The 21,692-nt window shown below is 40.3% G+C and overlaps 1 protein-coding gene across 1 annotated transcript; it reads left to right on the top strand.

The window, feature by feature from the left end:
* Positions 1-4,744: 4,744 nt before the first annotated feature.
* Positions 4,745-15,556, top strand: LOC146454396 (protein Wnt-8a-like). The gene is made up of 11 exons (XM_085095507.1): positions 4,745-5,143; positions 6,282-6,330; positions 7,421-7,577; positions 8,508-8,782; positions 9,301-9,803; positions 10,598-10,652; positions 11,151-11,263; positions 11,876-11,959; positions 12,476-12,497; positions 13,386-13,548; positions 15,298-15,556. Exons 1-11 carry the CDS (start codon positions 5,025-5,027, stop codon positions 15,399-15,401), a joined length of 1,644 nt encoding a protein of 547 aa, XP_084951633.1. The 5' UTR covers positions 4,745-5,024; the 3' UTR covers positions 15,402-15,556.
* The last annotated feature ends 6,136 nt before the right edge of the window (positions 15,557-21,692 follow it).

Genomic DNA, 21,692 nt, shown 5'->3' with positions numbered 1-21,692 from the left:
GTCCCTGGCGACCAACCGCTGGTCAAGAGCCTAACACAGCCGTTAGGCACATAGAAAGCCATATTTTGGCGAAGGTAACAACATTGTGTATGCTAGGTTTGACTGAAGTGTTTAAAAATTTTCTGTTGCGTTTTTATGAGCGTTTTTAGAGAATTAGAGAATTATGGGTAAATGTGCCTTGCGAATACCGCTATCTCTCATTGCTGTTCATTCGCAAACCACTTATTTAGTCATGTTCGTCTCGCTTAAGTTTCAGACATTCTGCTCCTTCCAGACAGTCCGGTCCGGACCACAAAATTCTTTGAAGCTGTTAAAGGGAAACAAGAGTCTAGAAAAATTTGCCCTACAACGCAAGTTCATGCAAGCTTGAAACATGAACTGAACATTTCGGCGAACTTTACCGGGATCCCTGTGGGCTTGATGTTCGTTCAGCTGAGAGACTTGTGTGGACGATCTTTGATTTTTGACGCAATAACACTAGGGAGGAACTCAAGTTTCCAGACTCTTCCCGCGCCCTGTAGTGAGTACATGGAGTAGCAGCTGATTGAAACTACGCAAGTCATTCTAGTGTGACGAAAGTGGATTCAAAGTCATCGCGAGTCGCGATCCTATTCGCAAATGTGACACGGGTAGAGATCGCCATCGTTTTATGAGTCGGTTTTGTTTTAATGCTTCCTTTATTTTGATCATCAAATAATTCTACGTCTATATCTTTCACAAGTAAGCATACAAAGAGATTTCAAAAGTAATAATGCATGCGCGTAACCCATTAGTAAGTAAGTAAGTAAGTAAGTAAAATTTTATTTACACAGGATAGCCCATTCAGCTCTAAGGCTGGTCTCCATAGGGGCCCTGTATCTTAAAAAATAATTTACATCAAGAATTTTCATGAACTATTACATTTAAAATGCTTAATAAAAATATTCCATTCTCAAATTAACTCCAGTAAGAAAGAGCGCATTTGAACGTCACGCAACGAAACGATTCCATTGCAAGACAGCACGTCAACGGTGTTCAATAACTGAAAATCACCCTGTAAGTTAACAATTTATTTGGAAATTCAATTTGTGTGGTAACTATACACTAGAGTTTTGACCCTGAAAACGCGCCTAGTCTGAAATGTCAGCGCCTCCTCCCCCTAACACACAGGGGGCGCGTCCCCTGTGGGTTAGGGGGAGGAGACGGCTGACATTTCAGACTAAAAATGCGCCGTACATTGAAGCCTTTGATTGAAATGAGCCAATTAGTGAAGAGAATTTTAATCACGTTGGCACGTTCGCGCCATGTTTAAAATTCATTTAGTGAGTTGACGAAGTAACACGAAGCAGCGCCATGTTGGAACTGTTCTGTGCAAACAAGACGAAAGAGAAATGGCGAGTTGAATCTTCCTTCTTTATTAGCTTATCTACAAGAAACAAACGTATTTTTAGAAGCAGCTCAAGAAGCCATTGAAACACAGGTAAAGTGTCAGTTAGCCAGTTTTCACCGTGCAATGCACATTTGCCCTCATTCCGCGGTTAATGGAAGTAATTCAGAAAATTGAGCCTCTCTATGGGTACCCACGGTCTTCGTTTTCTTCGCGATTTTTTCGCTTATCTTCGTTTTTTTAGGAAGATCTTCGTTTTTTCAGATTGAAATAGTTTAAACGTTTATTCAGTGTTATTCACAATTGATAAATATTTCACTTCAATAGGAAATTGCATAACTCACTGTTTAAATTCACGAAAAGCAATATAAACAGTTATTGAAACAATAAAGGATTGTTGGATTCTTTGGCGACGTTTTAACCACATTTTAACATGCTAGCAACTGATGAGATTCCTAGAAATCGAAACCGCAGTCTTGCAGGAGAAACAATCTTAGACACTCGCCAAAAGAAATTCCCCAATATCCTAGAGACTCACAAGAAAGTTGTCTGTCTTAGCTTAAAATATCTGCTGCGGACGCGAGCTAAGCCACAAAATAATGGAGGTACATGTCAGCTCTAAGAACACAATAGCTGTTTTTCAGATAAGAAGCAACTCAAAGAGCTAAACGACAGCGCTACCTGAACGAAGCTATAGCTCTCGAAAGTGAGAGAAAACATACAATCTTCACGCAGCGAGATACAATAGCAGAAGCATTAATTCACGAGTTAAGAAATCCACGGATCCTATATCTGAGTGTTCCATTTGATCACGCAAGTTTTGGTAAATTTTCAGATCTTCCCTTCAATCTAGAGTTCTTCGTTTTTTTAGCGGTGATCTTCGCGTCTTCGATTTCTTCGGATATACCCATAGAGAGGCTCAAAATTGTCCTTTTCCTCGCTGAACGACGCCTGTAGCTTTGCAAATTATCAAGCAGATACTAACGTGTAGTTCCTGTCTAAAACAGAATAAACGGCTGTGGAAGCCAGTGAAATCAAGTCGAACAGCAACTCACATGTCCAGACGAATTCGCGTGGTATTGAAACATCGAATCTGCCAAGCTTACAAGGGACAGTGTTCATTCACGCAAAGGAATTAAATCAAGGTAAGTCTTTTTCTTTATCAGTTGACAATTTTTTTATTTAAAACAATTTAGCTTTATTATATTTTGAGTCTAGTCTGAAATGTCAGCCGTCTCCTCCCCCTAACCCACAGGGCTGACATTTCAGACTAATTTTGTGTCCTGTGACCTTGAAAAAGCTCTGAATAATATTTTACGGTTGAAATGAAGCCAAGAATACTCGTTGAACGAGCCGCGTGGGTTTAATTTCACCAGCAATTAAGCGCGCTTCAGATAAAATTTGGCTTTTATTAATTGTATTATTTGAAAGTAGAGCTCGAGGGAAAATGAGGAAAAAAATAGAGTAAAGGAATACAAAACTATGGACAAACTTCATCCTCTCTTGTTGCTAGTTAATGTTTTTATTTCGCCACTGACTTGTACAATTCAATTATTGCCTATTTTGAAGCGCTAATGGGTAAATGTAACATTTTTTGCACTGACAACTTTACAATTTAAGCTAGGGTTGTAATTGAATGTTATGCAGAAATTTTCCGTAGAAATTCAACAACAATAGTGGATGTATAAAGCGTTTCCATTCACGTGACTACCGGCCATATTGGTTTATTAAAACAAAAACAAAAAAGTAGTTGCATAAAAATAGAGTTCGATTCCCAGAGGTTTAGTTTAGGACACCAACATGGCTGCCATTTCTTTGTTTTAGGACACCAACATGGCCGCCGTGACGTCATGTGAAAACACTTTCCACATTTTCCAAATAAATACTATGGAAAATTAGATATTTTGTAGTTTTAAACCAAGCTGTTTACGAATAATTCTTATAAAGTAAATTTTAATCAATTGGTATAGAAACAAGACCAGTAAATTAACTTGGAATGTCCGGATTCTTCATTGTTAATGCAGCTGGTTATAACGCTAAACTAATCCTAACACAAGCTAACAATATAACAAGTGACTGCGTTCTAATGAAGATTTCCAGAGGTTCCAAGTGAAGATTTTTCAGAAAAGACCCAAGTAAACCATAAAGATCATTAAAAGATATGCCTATAATGAACAGCTTGATTTAAATTTCTGAGTTTATAATGTCTATTGTCGTTCTAGAGTGAGTTTTAATTTAATATAATTTAACTTAACTGTCAAGGCTTATTCTTTTTACTTCAGTTGTATCGCCTCCTTTGTATGAAAATCTGGTTTGACACGTCCGATAATTAAAAATGTGTATAAACATGCTTCAGTGCCTTTAAATAAGGTTTAGCTATTTTTTCTTTTTTAATTTTGGCTGATAGAAACTACTTATTTGTTTGTTACATTTTGAATTTCTTATGATATGGAGAAGGGAGACTGATCTCTCCCTTGTATCACAAGCTACAGCCCTCTCTGAACCCCCCACGCCCCCCCCCCCTCCCGCCTCGCCGCCTATGCTCGTTGAGAACTCCTGATTTTTAGCATGCACCGGCGAGCGTGACTTTGTGGCGTCACACCAAATTCAAAAACAATATCTCCGCTTCCACAAGGTTTACAGAGACGATTGAAACAGCAAACCACTGTCTTCACGGCTGATATTCGCTATAAAGCTGTTTACTTGCTGTCTATTGAAGAGCCGAAAGATTCATTTACTCTGTCGTTTTGTCTCTCTCACTGTTGGTCACTATAATTTAATCTCTTTTCTTGTGCTCTGTCTTGTTCTTTTACCCGCTGTTGGTGACTATAATTTCCTGTCTTTTCTCGTGCTCTGTCTTGCTGTTTCACCTGTTGCTCGTCATTGATATTTCACCTGTTTGCTCATGCTCTCAGTCGCTAGTTTTCTCGTTTCTTTCTTCTTTTGCTTTTCTAAAAATCAGTTGGCCATCCAACTTCCAATCGAAAAGCCGGGGGTTGCAGGCAAGGGTGAAGTTGAGCTCTGTGCCGTTCATATTGGTTGTCCTGTAGCGCTGCGTACGGAAGGACAGTGACGTCATAAGCAAAACTTTTCGCATCGGTGAAGTTCGTATCGTATGACCTGCATGTAACACTGAATAAACTATTCATATCATGCCGTTACATGTACGTGTCGTCCTTTTAGAAATAATTGATGACTGACAGACGTTTTTAAATGTCCGAAAGTAACGGCTACCCGAATATTGCGGCCTACCAAATCCGAAAGTAACGGGCCCTGTTACTTTCGGAATTCTACGGTGGAGGATTTACAATATGTGTCCCAATGATGATGGATAGCAACTGAAAAGACAGATAATGCATATTATGATTAACAACAGCTGACAACAAATGGACGGAAATTAACTGACAACGACTGAATCATTCATGTCTGTTGAAAAATATATGTTGAATAATGATGCTTATTCTCTAATCTATCAGTTGTTCAAGTGTTATCACTCATTAGTTAAAGACTTAAAGCGGACAGAGCAGATTTGGCACGATTTCAAGATTGTTTCCACGTATGTTAAATAGTCATGTTCGTCTCGCTTTTTTAGACATTCTGTTCCCTCCATACAGTGATCACAGAATTCTTTAAAGGTTTAGTCTTGCAAGCTTGAAACATGAACATTTTGGCGGTCCTATCTGGGATCCTTGTGGGCTTGATGTTCGTTCAGCTGGGAGACTTGTGCGGACCAATTTCATACCGCGTGAGTCTATACCAACCACTGAAGGGAATCAAGTAAGTTCACTAGACTTAAATTAATTGAGCGTTTAGAACGCTCACCCCCGGTTCATTCAGCCTTGGATAAGCCTTAGAATAAGGCTAGGCGTTGGCTTATCACGAGTAAAATAATTGGGGCTACAGGACTCTTCAGGAATGGCTCGTTAAACACTGACTTGGTCTTCACAAACGTCTAAATTTCTATTGCGCTTTAAATATTGCGGTCAATCTCGAGGGAATCCAACGGTTTACTTCGTCATGTAAAGGTTTTAGGAAGCCCTGGATTGCCTCTTTAAAAGTCGGATTCAATTGAAAAGAATTGTGAAAAATGACACTTCAAGCTTTCGTGACTGACGGGGAAAATTGATCCTATTTTTGTTTTGTTCCTCACTTCAGCATTAGGCGCACAATTTCAGTTTTTACAAAAGAGTGTTAAAAAGTCAGTTGACTTATTGAACCAGAGCACAGAACGATATAAATCATGATCATAGATAAGCCTGACAAAAATGTTATTACTAGTAACCTATAATTAGCTTGGTAACATTGTCCCGTGCATGCTGAAAAAAGGGGTACAATTTTTGGGATGAAAATTTCAATGGCTGAATCGAGAAGCTAATGAACTAAACAGATGGGATGTAAATTATTTTAAAATGAGGCATGCAACCAGTTTGAATCCAGTCGTAGTTGTGAACTATATCAAAAACCAGATGTGTTTTCTTTTAGGAAAGCTACTAATTGTAATTACGGACCTAGGCTCCCTCGGGTCCGGCTTTGCTACCCGAGAAGAGACGCTTGCAGGGGACTTTCCCGAACAGCGGCTGGTAATTTAGCCTATTGCGGACCCAGATGAAGAAGGATCTAGAATAAGTTCCATGTCTAGCCTGTGAATGAGCCTAAAACCAGAGGAGATAGGAACAGTCCCTGAAGTCGTACCAGTTGACTAGCTGTCATTTTCGTTTATCTTAATTATGTGAGCTTATAATTTCCAGAAGAATGTTCGAAAGTTCTAACTTAGCGACAAACCAGATACAGCTAACCGCCATTGTGTTACCCTTTCCGCCATGCCGCCAATGTGTTTTTTTCTCCCACGAAGTAAGCGCTCAATTCTGTTTCTTTACAATTTCAATTCGTATAATTTTGTTTGTTTTTTCCATAGAACAAAACGATACGGAAGTGGAGAACTCGGACAACTTTATCGAAGAAAGGTGTGTAGTACGTGGCTGCATTAGTCAGAGAGTGATTCGATCTTCTTGTTCTTGTTCTTGTCGCTTCTTGTTCTCGTTGTCGCCGACCGGTTAGCTCAGTTGGTAGAGTGCCGGACTACCGTGCGGGAGGTCGCGGGTTCAAACCCCGGCCGGACCACCACTCAGGGTCTTTAAATAACTGAGGAGAAAGTGCTGCCTTTGTTCTGACATCTGCAAATGGTTAGACTTTCTAGTCTTCTCGGATAAGCCGTAGGTCCCGTCTCACAAACCTTATTTGTAAATAACTGTGTGGGACGTTAAGAACCCACTCACTCTTCGCAAAGAGTAGGGGACGTAGCTCCCGGTGTTGTGGTCTGGTCTTTGTGCGTATATTCCGTATATCCCGGGTCCGTAGTAATTGGCCTTAGCTGTTGCGGTATCCCTGTATATATTGGACAAAGCTAAATAAATAAATAAATAAATAAATAAATAAATAAATAAATAAATAAATAAATAAATAAATAAATATTGCTAATGTTTTTCGTCTCCTCCTCCTCCTCCATCTTCTTCTTCTTCTTCTTCTTCTTCTTCTTCTTCTTCTTCTTCTTCTTCTTCTTCTTCTTCTTTTTCTTCTTCTTCTTCTTCTTCTTCTTCTTCTTCTTCTTCTTCTTCTTCTTCTTCTTCTTCTTCCTCTTCCTCTTCCTCTTCTTCTTCTTCCACTCTTTTCTTCTCTTCAGTCTTCTTCTTCTTGTTTTGTTGCCGTCTGACTCGAGATTGAATAAATGCGATTTTAGAGCCGGTACGTCATGCCACCCCTACTGACGAGTCTCTGCTGTATGATCCCATTTTAAACCTGTTTTAGGCTTTTGGTAATGGTTTCCAACACTTTGCAGCACTTATAATTTGAAACCTTAAATTTTCGAAAATTTAAGGTTTTTGGCTCTGGAGTCCTCTAGTAGAAGTTTTTAAAAACTTTGCAAAAAATATATCTAAACATGGGGGTTACGGAGCTCGCTTTTGAGCTATAACTACTTAGAGGTAAAATAGGGGCTGTTTCAGTATACTGTTGCTTTGGTAACCCATTAACACAGTGGGTGTTTTCACTTAACAGGGTTATCTCCCAGTTTTGAGTATAGTGAAAGAAGGAGCCCTACGTGGAATAGAGGAATGCAAAAATCAGTTTAAGGACGAGATATGGAAGTTTGAGCTCGACGGCCTACCAGTGAATAAGGAGCTACCCATTTTTGTGAACACAACTCTGCCTTCAGGTAAGGCTATTTGTCTTAGTGCTTGCGCAGTGTCAACGTATTCAGTAATCGCCAGAAGCTAATGGCAAGATTGATTTCGATTGTGTCGTTAACACGAGGGTGGAAAATTTTCACCCTGCTGCTTTCAGTTGAGTGTAGAAGGAAATTTTGTATTTGTTTTGGTTAATGGACACAGCTGGCATTGTTAAAAAAAACTCCCGTCCCTTCGGCTCGTCCAGACACAAATCATAACTTGCTAGCAAGCATTTCCCACTTTGGACGCCATTTGACTTTGCTTCGAGTTGTGATTGGCTAGTTACTCTGATTAATTACTCGAGTTCTGAGTGGTTAATTGATTACTCTGATTTTGAAACTCACACAAACAGCAGGATTTGTCTTGGTTAATTTAGCTCGGTGTGATTGTTAAAAGAAACTCGCGTCTCTCACTTCTCGTCACTGACCAGAATTCATACTTTTCTCGCACGAATTTTCCAGCATTTGACGCCATTTACTTTTATTTTCTTCGAGTTCTGATTAGTTCATCACAGTTTTTGCGTCAATTGTGATTGGATAAAGTGATTAATTCGGTTTTCGTTTTGCGAGCAAATTTGAAAATCATATACAAACAGCGTCTCTGTCACGTGAATAAAGAGCAACGAATAGATATTGATTTCAGTTGACCACAACTGACGTTCGATACATAGTCTTTTAATGCAATCTATTGGTTGATGGTCCAAAGCATTCGTCTTTGCTTTGATTATAAATTCATTTTACAAACATCTGGCTCGATTTTCACAACCTGTTCTTAAAACGACAAAGTAAAAAATGTAAAACCAAAGCTAACCAAAACTAATCGGAACCTTTGCTGGCACTGCTTGCTGCGGGTTCAATGTTACGGATTCGATTGTCAGTTTTTGATTTGCTAACGGCAAACGTCATCATTTTTTGCAGCGACTCGAGAGGCAGCCTTTCTCCACGCCATCAGCTCTGCTGCTATTACACACGAGTTCACCCGTCAGTGCACAAAAGGCAGAATAGATGCACCTGGGTGTAATTGTTCATTTCCCACGGAGGAATTTAGAGGAACAATTAACCATTTGCCCGGAGTCTGTGGTGAAAACATTGAGTTTGGACAAAAAGAAACCGAAGATTTCTTTAGCAAACTGGAAAAAGGAAATAACTCCCGAACGGTGATTAACCTGTATAACAATAAAGTTGGAAGAGAGGTAAGCGTGGTAAATTTTCATTTTAAATTTTCAGAGCATCTCATTTTTCTTTAACTGGGTGGGTCGCACTTACAAGTTCCCAACAAGCTCGAACGAATGATTCGGAGCAACGACGTCTTTCCCTGCCATTGCAACACCACGGCTTTACCAGATCATTTCCACTAAGGGCCTCTTCATATGAGCCAGGTCGACTGGGCTGGCTTGGTTTCCGAGACATTTTCTTGACAAAAATTTCGATGTGCTCATAAGAGAAGGGGGGCAAGCCAGGTTACCGAGATCTCGGAAACCGAGCTGGAAATTTTTCCCATATGAACACTCCAGCCCGGATACCGGAACTGTCCGTAACAAAACATTTTCAACTGCGCATGGCTTGTAAGGTCGCTGACAAGTCTGTCCTTTTGGACATTTTTCATCGCGGTAACCGGGATTAGAATCCCATATGGACAGGAACAAAATTCTTCCCGCCTACACGGCTCATATCAAGAAGCCGTAACTAGTTTGTCCGTTTGTTCTCGCAGATTGTTCGATCAAGTGCTATCAAAATGTGTAGGGAAGCCACCTTTACCTTCAGTAGAGTATATTTCACTTGCTGGAGGGAATTGGCACCATTTGAGAGAATTGGAGCCCAGCTGAAGGAGTATTACGACAGGGCGTTAGAAGCGCGGGTCGTTGACAACAAAATTCAAGTTCGATGGGGAGATCAATTCACAAATATCTCAGACGCTAGGATCCAACGCTTCAATTGGCCGGCACTTCTTTATCTTGACAGATCTACAGGCTACTGCGTAGGAGACAATGCCACAGGCTCCAAAGGGTTAATGCTGAGAAGGACTTGCAAGAGTGATGACGCCGATGCCATCAACTGCGAATTCTTCAAATACCGTTGCCTTTCATGTGATTTGCGATATAAAACAGAGGAACATTATGAGCAGGTTAAATGTGAGTGTAAGTTTGTGTGGTGTTGTCGTTTCCAATGCAACACATGCACGAGGAAGTATTTTGTAACCAAGTGTACGCCGTAAACCGCCCGCTGCCAGGAAATTAAATTTCGCATGACCGAAGCTGGAAGCGGAGATAGGTTTCGATAGCTTCCATTTACCTTGTGATTCGCATGTTAAAATTACTTTGCTACCTAGAATATGTGTCAATTAATTTTTTTGTTTGACTGTTGTCTGTTTCAAGAACAGGATGCATTTGTGCCAAATGCTCTAAGTACCACTTGAGATACACTGAGTCTTTCGAGTAAAATATGTTGTTGTTGTTATTGCCGTTGTTAGGTATACATGTTCACTCTTAAAATTAACTAGAAACACGCGGTCGTCGCGGCTCTAAACACAAACAGTGGCTTTTCAGGGATAATGATACAAGCCAGACAGAAAAAAATATTTCAAATAGAGCATAACATGGACATATGAATCCCAGCTGGCTGGAGGCAGACCAGCTGGGTACTGATTTATGAACGTGTACAACGGGGACGTTAAAGAGACAGAACGTAAACTGCGGTATTGCGTCGTTGGAGGACTGAAAAACAACTGTGTTGATAACTGTAAAGAGATTGGAAAGCTGACGTTTCGAGCGCTAGCTCGGGCCTTGTTCGCTAAAGCGAATGAATTAAGGCTGGTGGGTTGTGCGTGGTATTATATTGCACAGTGGAGGTACACTATTGTTGACAAGATGGTAAAATGAAAGGCAAGAAAATAGTTGATGCAACTATCCATTCAATTAATCTATTCTTTTTGCGTTACCATTCCTCCAGCAATAGCGTAACTTCAGTGCTCAATAACTGTTTTAAATATAGTTTAATTTCTTTCACAGCTGTAGCATGAACTTATTCTTAACAGAAACAGTGATACCTACATTTGATTACCAGGTCAGTTCTTTGAATGAGAAATTATCGTTTCAGTAAAGAGAAATATAAAAATCCGCGTTTACAAGTTCGCGTTTTACAAGTCCACGTTTTACAAGTCCGTGTTTTATAAGTCCGCGTCTTACAAATCATCATTTTACAAGGCTTGTTTTACAAGTTTGCGTTTTGCAAATCCTCGTTTTACAAATCCGCATCTTACAGCAGTGCAGTCCACTCCAGTCCAGTCTACGAAATACAGTATCCCCTGACAATTGGCAGCTACTGGGAATTGATATTTTGTGTCTGACAATTGAGATCCAAAAGACGTAATGTCATCTAAAATGATCATTTCCAGAGCTTCTCCAACCAGAGCTTCTCCCATCTGCATTTGAAAGGAAAGAATTGGAGCTTCCTTGAGCTTTCTCCTCTCCCCTCCCCCGCCTCCCTGGCGAAGCGCATCTCACGGCTGCCATGTAGGTTCTTATGACTGATTGCAGATGAAAGTTTGATAATGATCATTAGCAACTACAGCTAACGGGCGGAAATATTCTGACAACAGCTGAATCATCCATGTCTGAAAAAATAATTATGTTGAAAAATGATTACTGCTTATCCCTTAGTCTTTCAGCTGTCGAGTAAGTTATCAATTGAATAGCTCATCCCAGACTAACAGAGGACAGAGCAGATTTGACATAATTTCAAGAATGTTTCAGCTAATAGTGATTTTCGTCTTACTTTTTAAGACATTTATTTCCTTTCACAGTGACCCCTAAATTCTTCCTAGCTCAGTACATTTAAATTTATAGTCAGGCTAGAAATATATACTTTTTGTTGCTGGGAGTACATAAATCAAACGTCAAACGTTCAGTTCTATCTGTCTATCTGTCTGTCTGTCTGTCTCTCTCTCGCGCTCTCGTCGTGTCAAAAATTGATTTTGTTTTCCTTTATGGTTGAAAGACAAGTGATATCTATTCATCACCTGTAATCACTTGTGAAAATCTGAATGAATGTGGCGCGATAGAACACGACAGAAATATTAGGCTGACTATACTATCTTACTGATGAATGATAATGTCAGTTTTTTCTTCTCTTGATTGGCCGAGCAGAATTTTGCTCGATGCTTGGCATAGTTTCAAATTGCTTTCAGCTTAGAAGTTGTGTTGAACACCAGGTTCAGACAGCAGCGATCGCTGCTCAGAATTCTCTAGCATCATAGTGCCACAAGCTTGAAGCATGAATTTCTGCAGGATGTTCTCAGTGGTTGTTGCTGGTTTGTTGTCCGTGCATCTGGTAGACGCATGCGGGCCAGCTCACCCATTTAATGCTACCTAGTAAGTTGCCAAGCGTTCAATTCAAACTGCTATCACTCGATTTCAGTCTTTACAAACTCAGTGCACTTCAGCACACTCAGTAACAAATTGCGCCATGCACATGTACCTTGTTCTCAAACAAATGGAAATCACTACCGTGAAGGAAATTTGGAAATGTGGTATTAATTTATATCATTACTCTGAATTTCTCCAGGAAGTTGGTTAGAAAAATCTCGGCTTCCCCACCCTTTCAGACCACGTATCGGTATTTGGAAACCGGAGGGAACAATCTTCCGTGTCAATTGATAAATTACATCTTTTGTGTCTTTTATTCTGAGTCACCAGTTTGCTTTACGGGAAGTGCGTGGCTCAGCCCAGTTTTAAAAACATCTGACAACATTCAGTCTCGTGCCGTGCTGTAACGCATTTTTCATACATTTATATTTAATTTGCACGTAATTTTGTAAACCTTATGTGTGTGTGTGTGTGTGTGTGTTTTTTTTAACCATGCTACATGTTCGTCATTTTTCCCCACAGTACGGTGAACAGGACAAGAGAGGTAGACAACATGTCGTTTTTGTTTCATGGCAGTTTTATAAACCGTTGTGATTTTGTAGTTAGAGTCCAATTGATAACGTCACTGAAATTACATGCATTCAGTTTTCTTTTCTTAAATATTGTGTACAAGCTTTCACTTTAGTGAGACTGGAATAAATTGGCGGCTTGACATCTCAACAAACTGACACATCAGATGCCGAGCTCATTGTAAAGCTCAGCAAATCCAAATTCATAGTTGACTACAACAGCTTGTAAGATGCGCTTTACCGGCCAGATGTACAAGTTTACACTTAACTACCCGCTCAAGCGACCCGTTGCTGAGCCATTCTTCAGATTCGAAGGGGGTGATCGTCGGGAATTTTGAAAAGAACCCATAAAAAGTACCAGAATTCTGTTTTCTGGGCGTGGTGCGAATTTGTTTTCTGCCCCTACGAGGTATCAACTCTAAAAAATACAATAACTGACAGTTGGCTGACATTAACTTATATTTCTCACATATTTCAGCTTAATACCCCTAAAAGGTACCACCATCACGGCTCTGACAGAAGTCATTTCAGAATTTTGTACCATAAGGGGTACCAAACCACGAATTTTTACCCCTAAAACGTAAGACGATCACCCGGCCCCTGTCACTTTTATATGGGATCCCCCCCCCCCCCCCGTGTTTAAAGTTAACATCACCTCGTTTGTGTACGCTCAGACCCGGGTAAGAGACAGTCTGATTAGGTTCGTCACCGGACAGAACTCACGATGGTGCTATCCTCTCTCAGAATCTAATAACCTGAGAGAAAAACCTAGTATGCAATTTTCTTTTGGTTTTGACCGGGAGTTTTAAGCAGTTCTTTTAGTTGACGAGGTCAAAGCATTAATTTTGACTCTCGTTTTCCAGTTAGGTTATTTGCCTTTGTTAACCATTGTGAAATTAGGAGCCCGCCGTGGAATAAAAGAATGTCAGAAACAGTTTAACGAGAGCTCCTCATGGAGCTGTTCTTTTGTCAACCAAAGCGTCGATCCAGAGTTGCCCATCTTTGTTAACACAACACTTCCTTACGGTGAGAATTTCTAAGGGAATGCGATATTTGAATCGTTCTCCTGCATGCTTTTTAGCTAGATATGACTCATTTTATGCCTGAATTATATACCTACTCTGTACGTTCTTATTATTACACTCACCCGGCGGTTTATAATTATTTTACATCATTGACCACGTAAACTATTTACTTTAAGAGACCTACAGGTGTTTTCGACAACTGAAGCGCTTTGGTCTTCAAGCCACACCATAATCTAACTTTTTTAAAAGTACTTTATGGCAGATAGTATCAAAAGCCTGTTGAAGATCGATAAAAAATAATGGCAATGTTTACATACCCTTTGTTAGTGGCGCCAAAAAGTGCGGTTTGTGTGGGCCCAAGTGGTCAAAGCCTACTTAAAATTTAGTAAGAATACTGTTATCTTCAAGATATTTGCATGATTGGCTAAAAAAAAAAATCTTTGGACCGATATTTGTCTATTATGTGCTATATCAAGCCTTGAATCACCTCTGTGCATTGGATTTACTCTGACTAACAATTCCAATCATTATGTATATTTCCGGTGTCTATGATTGATGAAGACATGTATCAGCAAGACAGCGCTCAACGAAATGAAAACTTTGAGGATATCGTGAAGGAATAAGAGGTTTGACAAGCTTAATCATCGTTTTTCAGCAATTTCAAATCAAGTGAATTATCATTTTGCATTGCAGAGCCTGTTTTAATTTTTTTATTCTTTTATATATTTTTTTATTTATACAGGAAATCTGGTTTAGCATAGCTAGAGTCCTGGTTAAATAGGAAATAAACAAATAACAGAAAATCAATACAAAATAGCACAGTAATAAAATACATAGACGCACTATTATTAATGGGATTCTGTGCAGAAGCGCTTGAAGTGGCGTTTCGCCAGAGATTTGAACATACTTAAGTCAGTTGCTGATCTAATATTATCAGTTAAGCGGACATTGCTAACGTCAGACTTAAATTATTAGTGACTTGCATGCTTTCCCTCTTCGCCAATATAGAGTTTACATAGTATGCAGGATTTATACCATTTCAGAGGTAGATTTAGTCAAAGAAAACATAATAATAACTTTTCTTACCACCCCAAATGAGGTTTACTCCATTTCTAGTTTTTGCAGAATTTATACTAACGAGGCTGTAGCAATCCTCTTGACTTGATCTCTCCCACGCATAAGCTCTCTTACTATCTCTCGGGTTATATGTGGTGCCGAGGAATTTGTTCTTACTCTCTTAAAAGATAGGGGATGAGGCTGAGTTTTTGAAACCCTGACCCTGTTTAAGACCAAAATATGTAATTTGTCGGCACCATTACTTTTTTACTCTAACATTTATATCCATACATTTTCAGGCCTGTTCACTGGAATCATATCCGTATTAGCCTTTCAGACTATGCAGATCGAATTGTTAAAATCTACTTCAGACTAGCAGCTTAACATACCTCTATACACACCATAGTCAAAAACAGACAGAAAGCTCGATTTCTAGATCACGGCACTAACAATAGATCATCAATCTGTTAGTTAGATACATTTCGTCTTGAAGTCATTTATAGACACCCAAAGGTTGAGGGGTCGAAAAAAACTTATACATTCATAATGCAACTAGTCTCCCACTCAGATGCTACAATAGGTTCGTCACCTATTCCTCTTTTTGAGGGGGGCCGGGGGAAGGGGGAATGCGTGACGAGCTCAAAGGGCACCTTCATAGGAGGTTACAACTAAACTGATCACCATTACCTTGCAGCAACTCGAGAGACCGCATTCATTCACGCCATAAGCACTGCCGCCATCACTTACGAACTGACTCTAAAATGCCGGCACAACATACGAGGATGCAAGTGCCTCTAAAAGAAGCACACATTTCGGGCAGGGTGTGAGCTGCCTGTTACCGGCTGTGGGGATAACTTTAAATATGGACAGAGACAAACCAGGCAGTTCTTCAAAAATCTGGAAAAGGGAAACGCCGCTCGAACGGTGGTTAACTTGCACAACAACAAAGTGGGAAGAAAAGGTAACTAATACTGGATAAGCGCGGGAGGGATAGTGGGAGCAACTAAAATGACTTCAAAGGGGAGGTTAAAGGAGCCAATGATGCGATATCCAAATAGTTCATTGAGACAATTTTCAGTGGTGAAGAAAGAAATTAAAATGAGAATATGCGCGGTATCCCTTTTCTCCTCTTCTTTCTTTTTCTTCTTTCCTCCCCCTCACCCCCTCCTTCCCCCAACACACACACTTTTTTGGGGGGATGGGATTGGGGTGGGCTAGAAACCTCATACATTAAGAGGTTATGGAGGTGGTGTAAACTTATTTTGGATTGACATGCATACCTCCACTTACCCCAACCCTTCCTCCTCCCTACAAAACCTGAAGAGGCTCTTTGAGACGGTCTAGTCTCTAAGACCCTCTTCAGGAACGTCGAGGCTGTGGTCATGTCATGGCAAGCTCATTTCCTATTTACATTTTTTAGGTTGTTGGAACAAGTCTAATTTTATGGTGCAGATGTCTTGGGTGGAGCTCTTCTTGTGCTATTAAAAAGTGCTGGGAGATACTGCCACCATTTTAAAACATTGGAGCAGCCCTAAAGCAGAAATACCACAATGCAGTGAGAGTGTGGGTCGTGGGCAACAAGCTGTATGAGCGAAAAGGAGACAGTTTCAAAGCCATCTCAAGCGAAGACTTAAGGCTTGTTTATCTCGCCCCTTTTCAGGATCGCTGCGCACGAAACGAAGCGTTAGGAAAGAAATGTAGAAGCGATGACGTCACCAACAGGGAATGCCAAACTTTTATTGCTCTGTGCAGGGCGTGTAAATTGAGGCTACAAACGAAGGAAAATATTAAGCGTGTTAAATGTTTCTGTAAATCGAAGAACATTTGCTCCAAAAAGTATTTTGTGACAAAATACGAAATAAAATGACTTCATTGTTAGTTAATAGCTTACATCAAAAGCTTTTTCATCAGCGTCAATTATAACATAATCAAGACGCCGAATTAACATTTTACTTTGTTTTTAATTGGTTATTTGAGATTTGATGTTTTGGTAAACCTAATTTTGCAGCCAAATAACACAAAGGCTGCGTAACTGAAACTTGTTTTTCCGGTAGTTTGTTGAGTATGTTTTGCGTCAAATGTAATTTAGCTCTTTCTTTCTGTTCAACTTATACACTTACAATGTTTACGCAGCCTATATGATGCTCAGATTTAACCTCCCTATTAAGCTGCAACCCCCCTCCCAACTCACGATCTCCAAATCCTTAGTACCGTTTTAAAAAGTGATTGATCGAAAAATGCCAAACAAAAGCAGCTAAAATAAAAAAAAGATGGTAAACAATAACTGTGCAAATTATTTGCGATGGTGGTGAGACTACTATACCAAGCAGTCGATCAAGCGGTTTGAAAAACTGAACTCCAAGATCACACACCGACTTTTTATTCTGGAGCCTCCTTGTCTAATACGCCACTCCTTGTTGAGGTCTGAAATTTTGAAGTATCAATCATAACATCAATCAGCTACCTTATTCTTTAATTAACCGCCATGCAGATGATCTGTAGTGATCCAATGTCGATGAGACGTCAATGTATCAACACCTGCTGATCATTCGTATAACGTAAGATCTGGCTCAAAATCCTATGGAGTCCTTACTTGCCGCACCAATCGTCATCAATTGTCTTGCACTGTCGCAGAACAGGAAACATTCAACAGATTTATATGTGCATATCTCCTGCCAATAAAAGTAATAATTCCCCTTTTAAATGCTTAATGTAGTTTTGCAAAACCCTCTAAAAAATCCGAACGTCACCATGATAACAATGCTACGAAAGGTACTTCAAAGAAACATCTGCGGACCGGCAAATTTATGTTGCAATGCACCTTAAACTCAGAGAGGTTCTAATGTGATGGATTCCGTTTTGTTTGAGGAAGTCGATATTCAAACTCTTCGCTTGTGTCGTTGCTGCCATTGTCTGTGTCGACGATTACCGGCAGACCATGTGTTGCGTAAGCTATTAATCTCGATTTCTCAATAGTCGCACTTGATGTCGACGTGTTCATTGGAAATGCTTCTATCCACTTGGAGTGGGCATCTTTCATGATGAGGAACATTTTTTCAAGGAACGGACCTGCATAGTCTAGGTGAAGTCGAACCCAGGGTTTATGAGGCCATTCCCAGGGATGTAAAGGAGCTCCTGGCGGTAACTCCCTGTTTTGTTTGCAGAGACTGCACTGACTCACTTTCTGCACCAAATCTGCATCCATTTTCAGGCACCACACGTAACTTCTCGCTAACGCCTTCCTACAGCAAATTCCAGGGTGTGTCTCGTGTAACTCCTCCACCACGCTTCCTCTTTCTTTAGGGAATACCACCATAGCAAACACTCATCTTGAACACTTGGCTTGGATACTTCATCTGAGTTGTAATTAGGCCAACCTTGCCGTACGTACTCGATTACTTGAGACAGTATCGTGTCGAATTGAGGAGTTTCATTGCAACACAGTTTCTGCAGGTAACAGTGTAGTCGGTGGACTAACCGGCAAGGGCAGTCAGCATAGGGCATCAGCATTGACGTGATTAGGTCCTGGTTTGTAATCAATCGAGTATTGGTAATCACAGCCAGTGTCAAGACCTAACGCTAAATTCTCGCTGCTGCCATGGTAGGCCTTCTTGTAATTAAACAATGACTCCTATTTGTGGTCAGTCAGTAAACTTAAATGTCTGCCGTAAATATACTGGTGAAATTTCTTCATGCTGAAAACTAGGGCTAGGACTTTTCGTTCTAAATCCTGGAAGCATATGCGATTGGATGCTCCGAGCCGTCATCCATAAGAGAGAACGGCTTGTAAACCATATTGTGATGCATCGCATGCCAAGGTTAGCTTCCTCTGGCTGTCGTAGTGGATCAGTAGTCTAGGAGACTTCAGGAGTACCTTCGACATCTGGAATGCGTGCATTTGCTCTTTACCACAATGTTAGCGAGTCTCTTTGCCTGGCAACTCATGCAATGGAGCCAACCCACTTGACAAGTTAGACAGAAACTCTTGATAGTAGTTAATTATGCCCAGGTATGATTTGAGCTCTGACACATTCGCAGGCGTTGATGCTGTAGCATCGACCTTGTCTTCTAACGTTTAGAATGCCTTTATTGTTGTCGTTGTGACCCAGGTAGGTTACTTGAGGTTCCATGAACACACACTTGTTTTTGTGAAGTCGTAAACCTGCGCGTGTTATTCGTTTCAAGACTTCTTCCAGGTTGTTTAAGAGATCTTCTCCTCAGACTCCGGACAGGCTAGGATGTTATCCACCCGGAAGATTACATAGGGAATAGAATGTTCTGCAGTAGATTCTCCATCATGATGTTCCGCTGAAATGTTTCTGGTGCTGACGATATTCCGTAGCGCATACGCACGGTTGTGCTGGAAAAATCCTTTGTGCGTGTTGGTGGTAGTGCACAGTTTAGATTCTTAATCCAGAAGTAACAGCTGATAGGTCTGACGCATGTCCAGTTAAGCGAATTTTTCACCAGGTCTTCAACCTTCGGGATAGGATCATGTCCAGCTAAGACACTTGATTGACAGTTTTTTAGTAGTCTCCACAGATGCGAATGAAGCCGTCTGGTTTCAGGATAGGTACAATGGGAGCTGCCCATTCCGAGAAGTGCATGAACAGGTTCGATTGTTCCCTCATCTTGTAGCCTCTTGAGTTCAGCCTCAATCTTCCCTGTGCGTGGCTTACGGCACTGGCCTCCCCTTGAAAAAAAACTTCGGTTTTGCCTCTGTTTCCACATGGATCTTCGCCCTCGGGCCAGTGAATGTTCCAAGTCCTTCTTGAAACACTTCCGCATACTGGTCGATCAATCCTCCAAGTGAAGACTCTTGGTTCTTTCATTAACTTGCATTTTAAACAACCCCTTCCAGTCGAGTCTCAACTCTCAACCAGTCCCCTCCCAGTAAGTTACTTGTCTGCTTTCGTGATTACCATGGTTCAAGACAAGCTGAACACTGTTGGTGATATATATGTCGACTGATAACAAAGAACACCAAACCCATCAGTCAACGCTAATTGGAACATACAAGTAGACATTCAGTTAGACTGAACCGAACGTTTGCAAAGAACAGCAGAACAACGAGAATATGAACTGACTTAGAGTAAAAGGACAGAAAGAGTCCATTCATTGTTCTGATTGTTCGCAGCCAATAATCAGTCACGGCTTAATTGAACAATCAAGTCAATAACTTGACTGACACAAAATAATGCCATCACCCGACGTCACACGCTATATTAAACTCGGTCAGCTACAAATGTGGTTCCTCTCAGTTTCTTGATACATTCGTCGATGTCACCGGCCTCCAGATACCGTAATAAGGTGTTGAGGAGTTTCACGTGATATTTTTAAAGGGCCTTATTTCTCATCCCAAAGTTGCAGAAATTAAAGCAGTACTTAACCCGAATTTTTTGTTGGATTCAGGATGGATCGATGTACTTTATAGCATAGCCAATGTTATTACTATCCAGGTGAGCTTCCTGTACAAATTAGCTTAAGCAAATATTAAGCTACATCTGCTTTGAACAGTGAGTAAAATTGATTGGGTTATGAGAGATTATTATACGTTATAAAATCTCCGTAATCTGCAACCCATTCACTCCTGACTCAAGCTCAAAACAGGAAATACAATTATCAAAAATCTTTTTGACAAGCACTGAAAAAACAAACAGTACATTAGAGCTGTACCTTTTAATAGAATTGGAATTGGTGACGGTTTTATCCAAAGGTTCAAACGTTTAAACCTTGTATTCATGGTAACATCACCTTTTTATAGCTCAACTTGTAGATAACACAGGGAACTGGTACTCAATGGTTTCGTTAAGGTGTTCAAACTTTGGAATTCTATCACCCGTACACTTAACGTTGGAACCAGATTGCAAAGCAGAAAAAACATCGCTGGCTAAACGACGCGAAAGTGATGATCAGGGCATACGTTAATTTTTTCCTACTTTATTTTTCTCCTGACCGACCTGAAATTGAGATAATTTTGGAGAGTTATTCGCGTTTTAGGTTAACTTCATGTGACTTTTAGTTGCTGTTGTTTTTGTTATCAGTGTCAAGTTGTTGTTATCGTTTCTGCAGTTCCTTCTTTGGCCAAATGGTCCAAGTAAACTGAAGCCGAGATACAATCTGCTCTGGTTGCTTCGTGGTGTCATTTCCATCAACCCCATGGGCGACTCACATGTAATTCAAGCTGCGGTGACAATGTTAAGCATTTTGTCAACTCTATATAATCTCCACCGGATCGAACAATCTGAGCCCCTAGTCAGCAATAAGCCGGTTTCTTCAAGGATCGTTACTAGTGGTATAAGCCCACGGATGACGCGAATTAGTGCAGGTATTTGCAACGTATTTATCTCGCCAGGTGTTCAAGCAAATTGGACTATTTTAATGTAATTAACACTTGAAGTCACGCAAATGAGCATCAGTTTGGAGATTTGTTCACCGTCTAAAATCTTGTTCATCATGCGCTGAAGCCCATTACCTCTTCGTGCACTCAACTTTTTTTTGGTGTGGCAGTCTGTGGAAGTAATCTCGAAGTCAGGGACAATTCATACGAGCAATTCCTTCCTGCATTGCTTTTTGTTATGCTATGTAAGGTGGTCTAACCTTTCGTTTCTATGACAATTTAAATGATAGCAGCTGAGCAGTTCTTTCCTATATTCCCCTTTATTACGGTAATATGTTCTTTGAACAGACGCACCACTGGTATATAGAAGCGCGTGACATGTTTACACGCTGCTGTCACGATATCGATAATATGGTCAAAATATCGTGACCTTTCAATAACGTGACCTAGCGGAAAATCACAAAATTGTTTAAACTACATGATGACGGGCCGACCTACTACGTCAACTTGGACCTTGAATTTTTGTAGTAAACTAAAGATGCGATAAGATAAGCTAGTAATGACTGTATGCCAGAATTGTAAATGTTGTGCTATTCACAAATCTTTCAACTTCCCATCCAAGAGTACCTTGGTCTAGAATTAAACAAACCCTATCTAAATTCCATTTCCTCAAAGGCTGAGAATCCAAGCTAGCTACGTAACAGTTTTTATTATTTGATAAGGCAATATATTGGTATTCAAAGAATCAA

Source organism: Pavona decussata, unplaced genomic scaffold (assembly GCF_977016875.1).
Source record: "Pavona decussata unplaced genomic scaffold, jaPavDecu1.1 SCAFFOLD_302, whole genome shotgun sequence".
Taxonomy (NCBI): domain Eukaryota; kingdom Metazoa; phylum Cnidaria; class Anthozoa; order Scleractinia; family Agariciidae; genus Pavona; species Pavona decussata.
The sequence above is the reverse complement of the archived record's forward strand: the minus strand, read 5'-3'. Positions and strand labels throughout refer to the sequence as shown.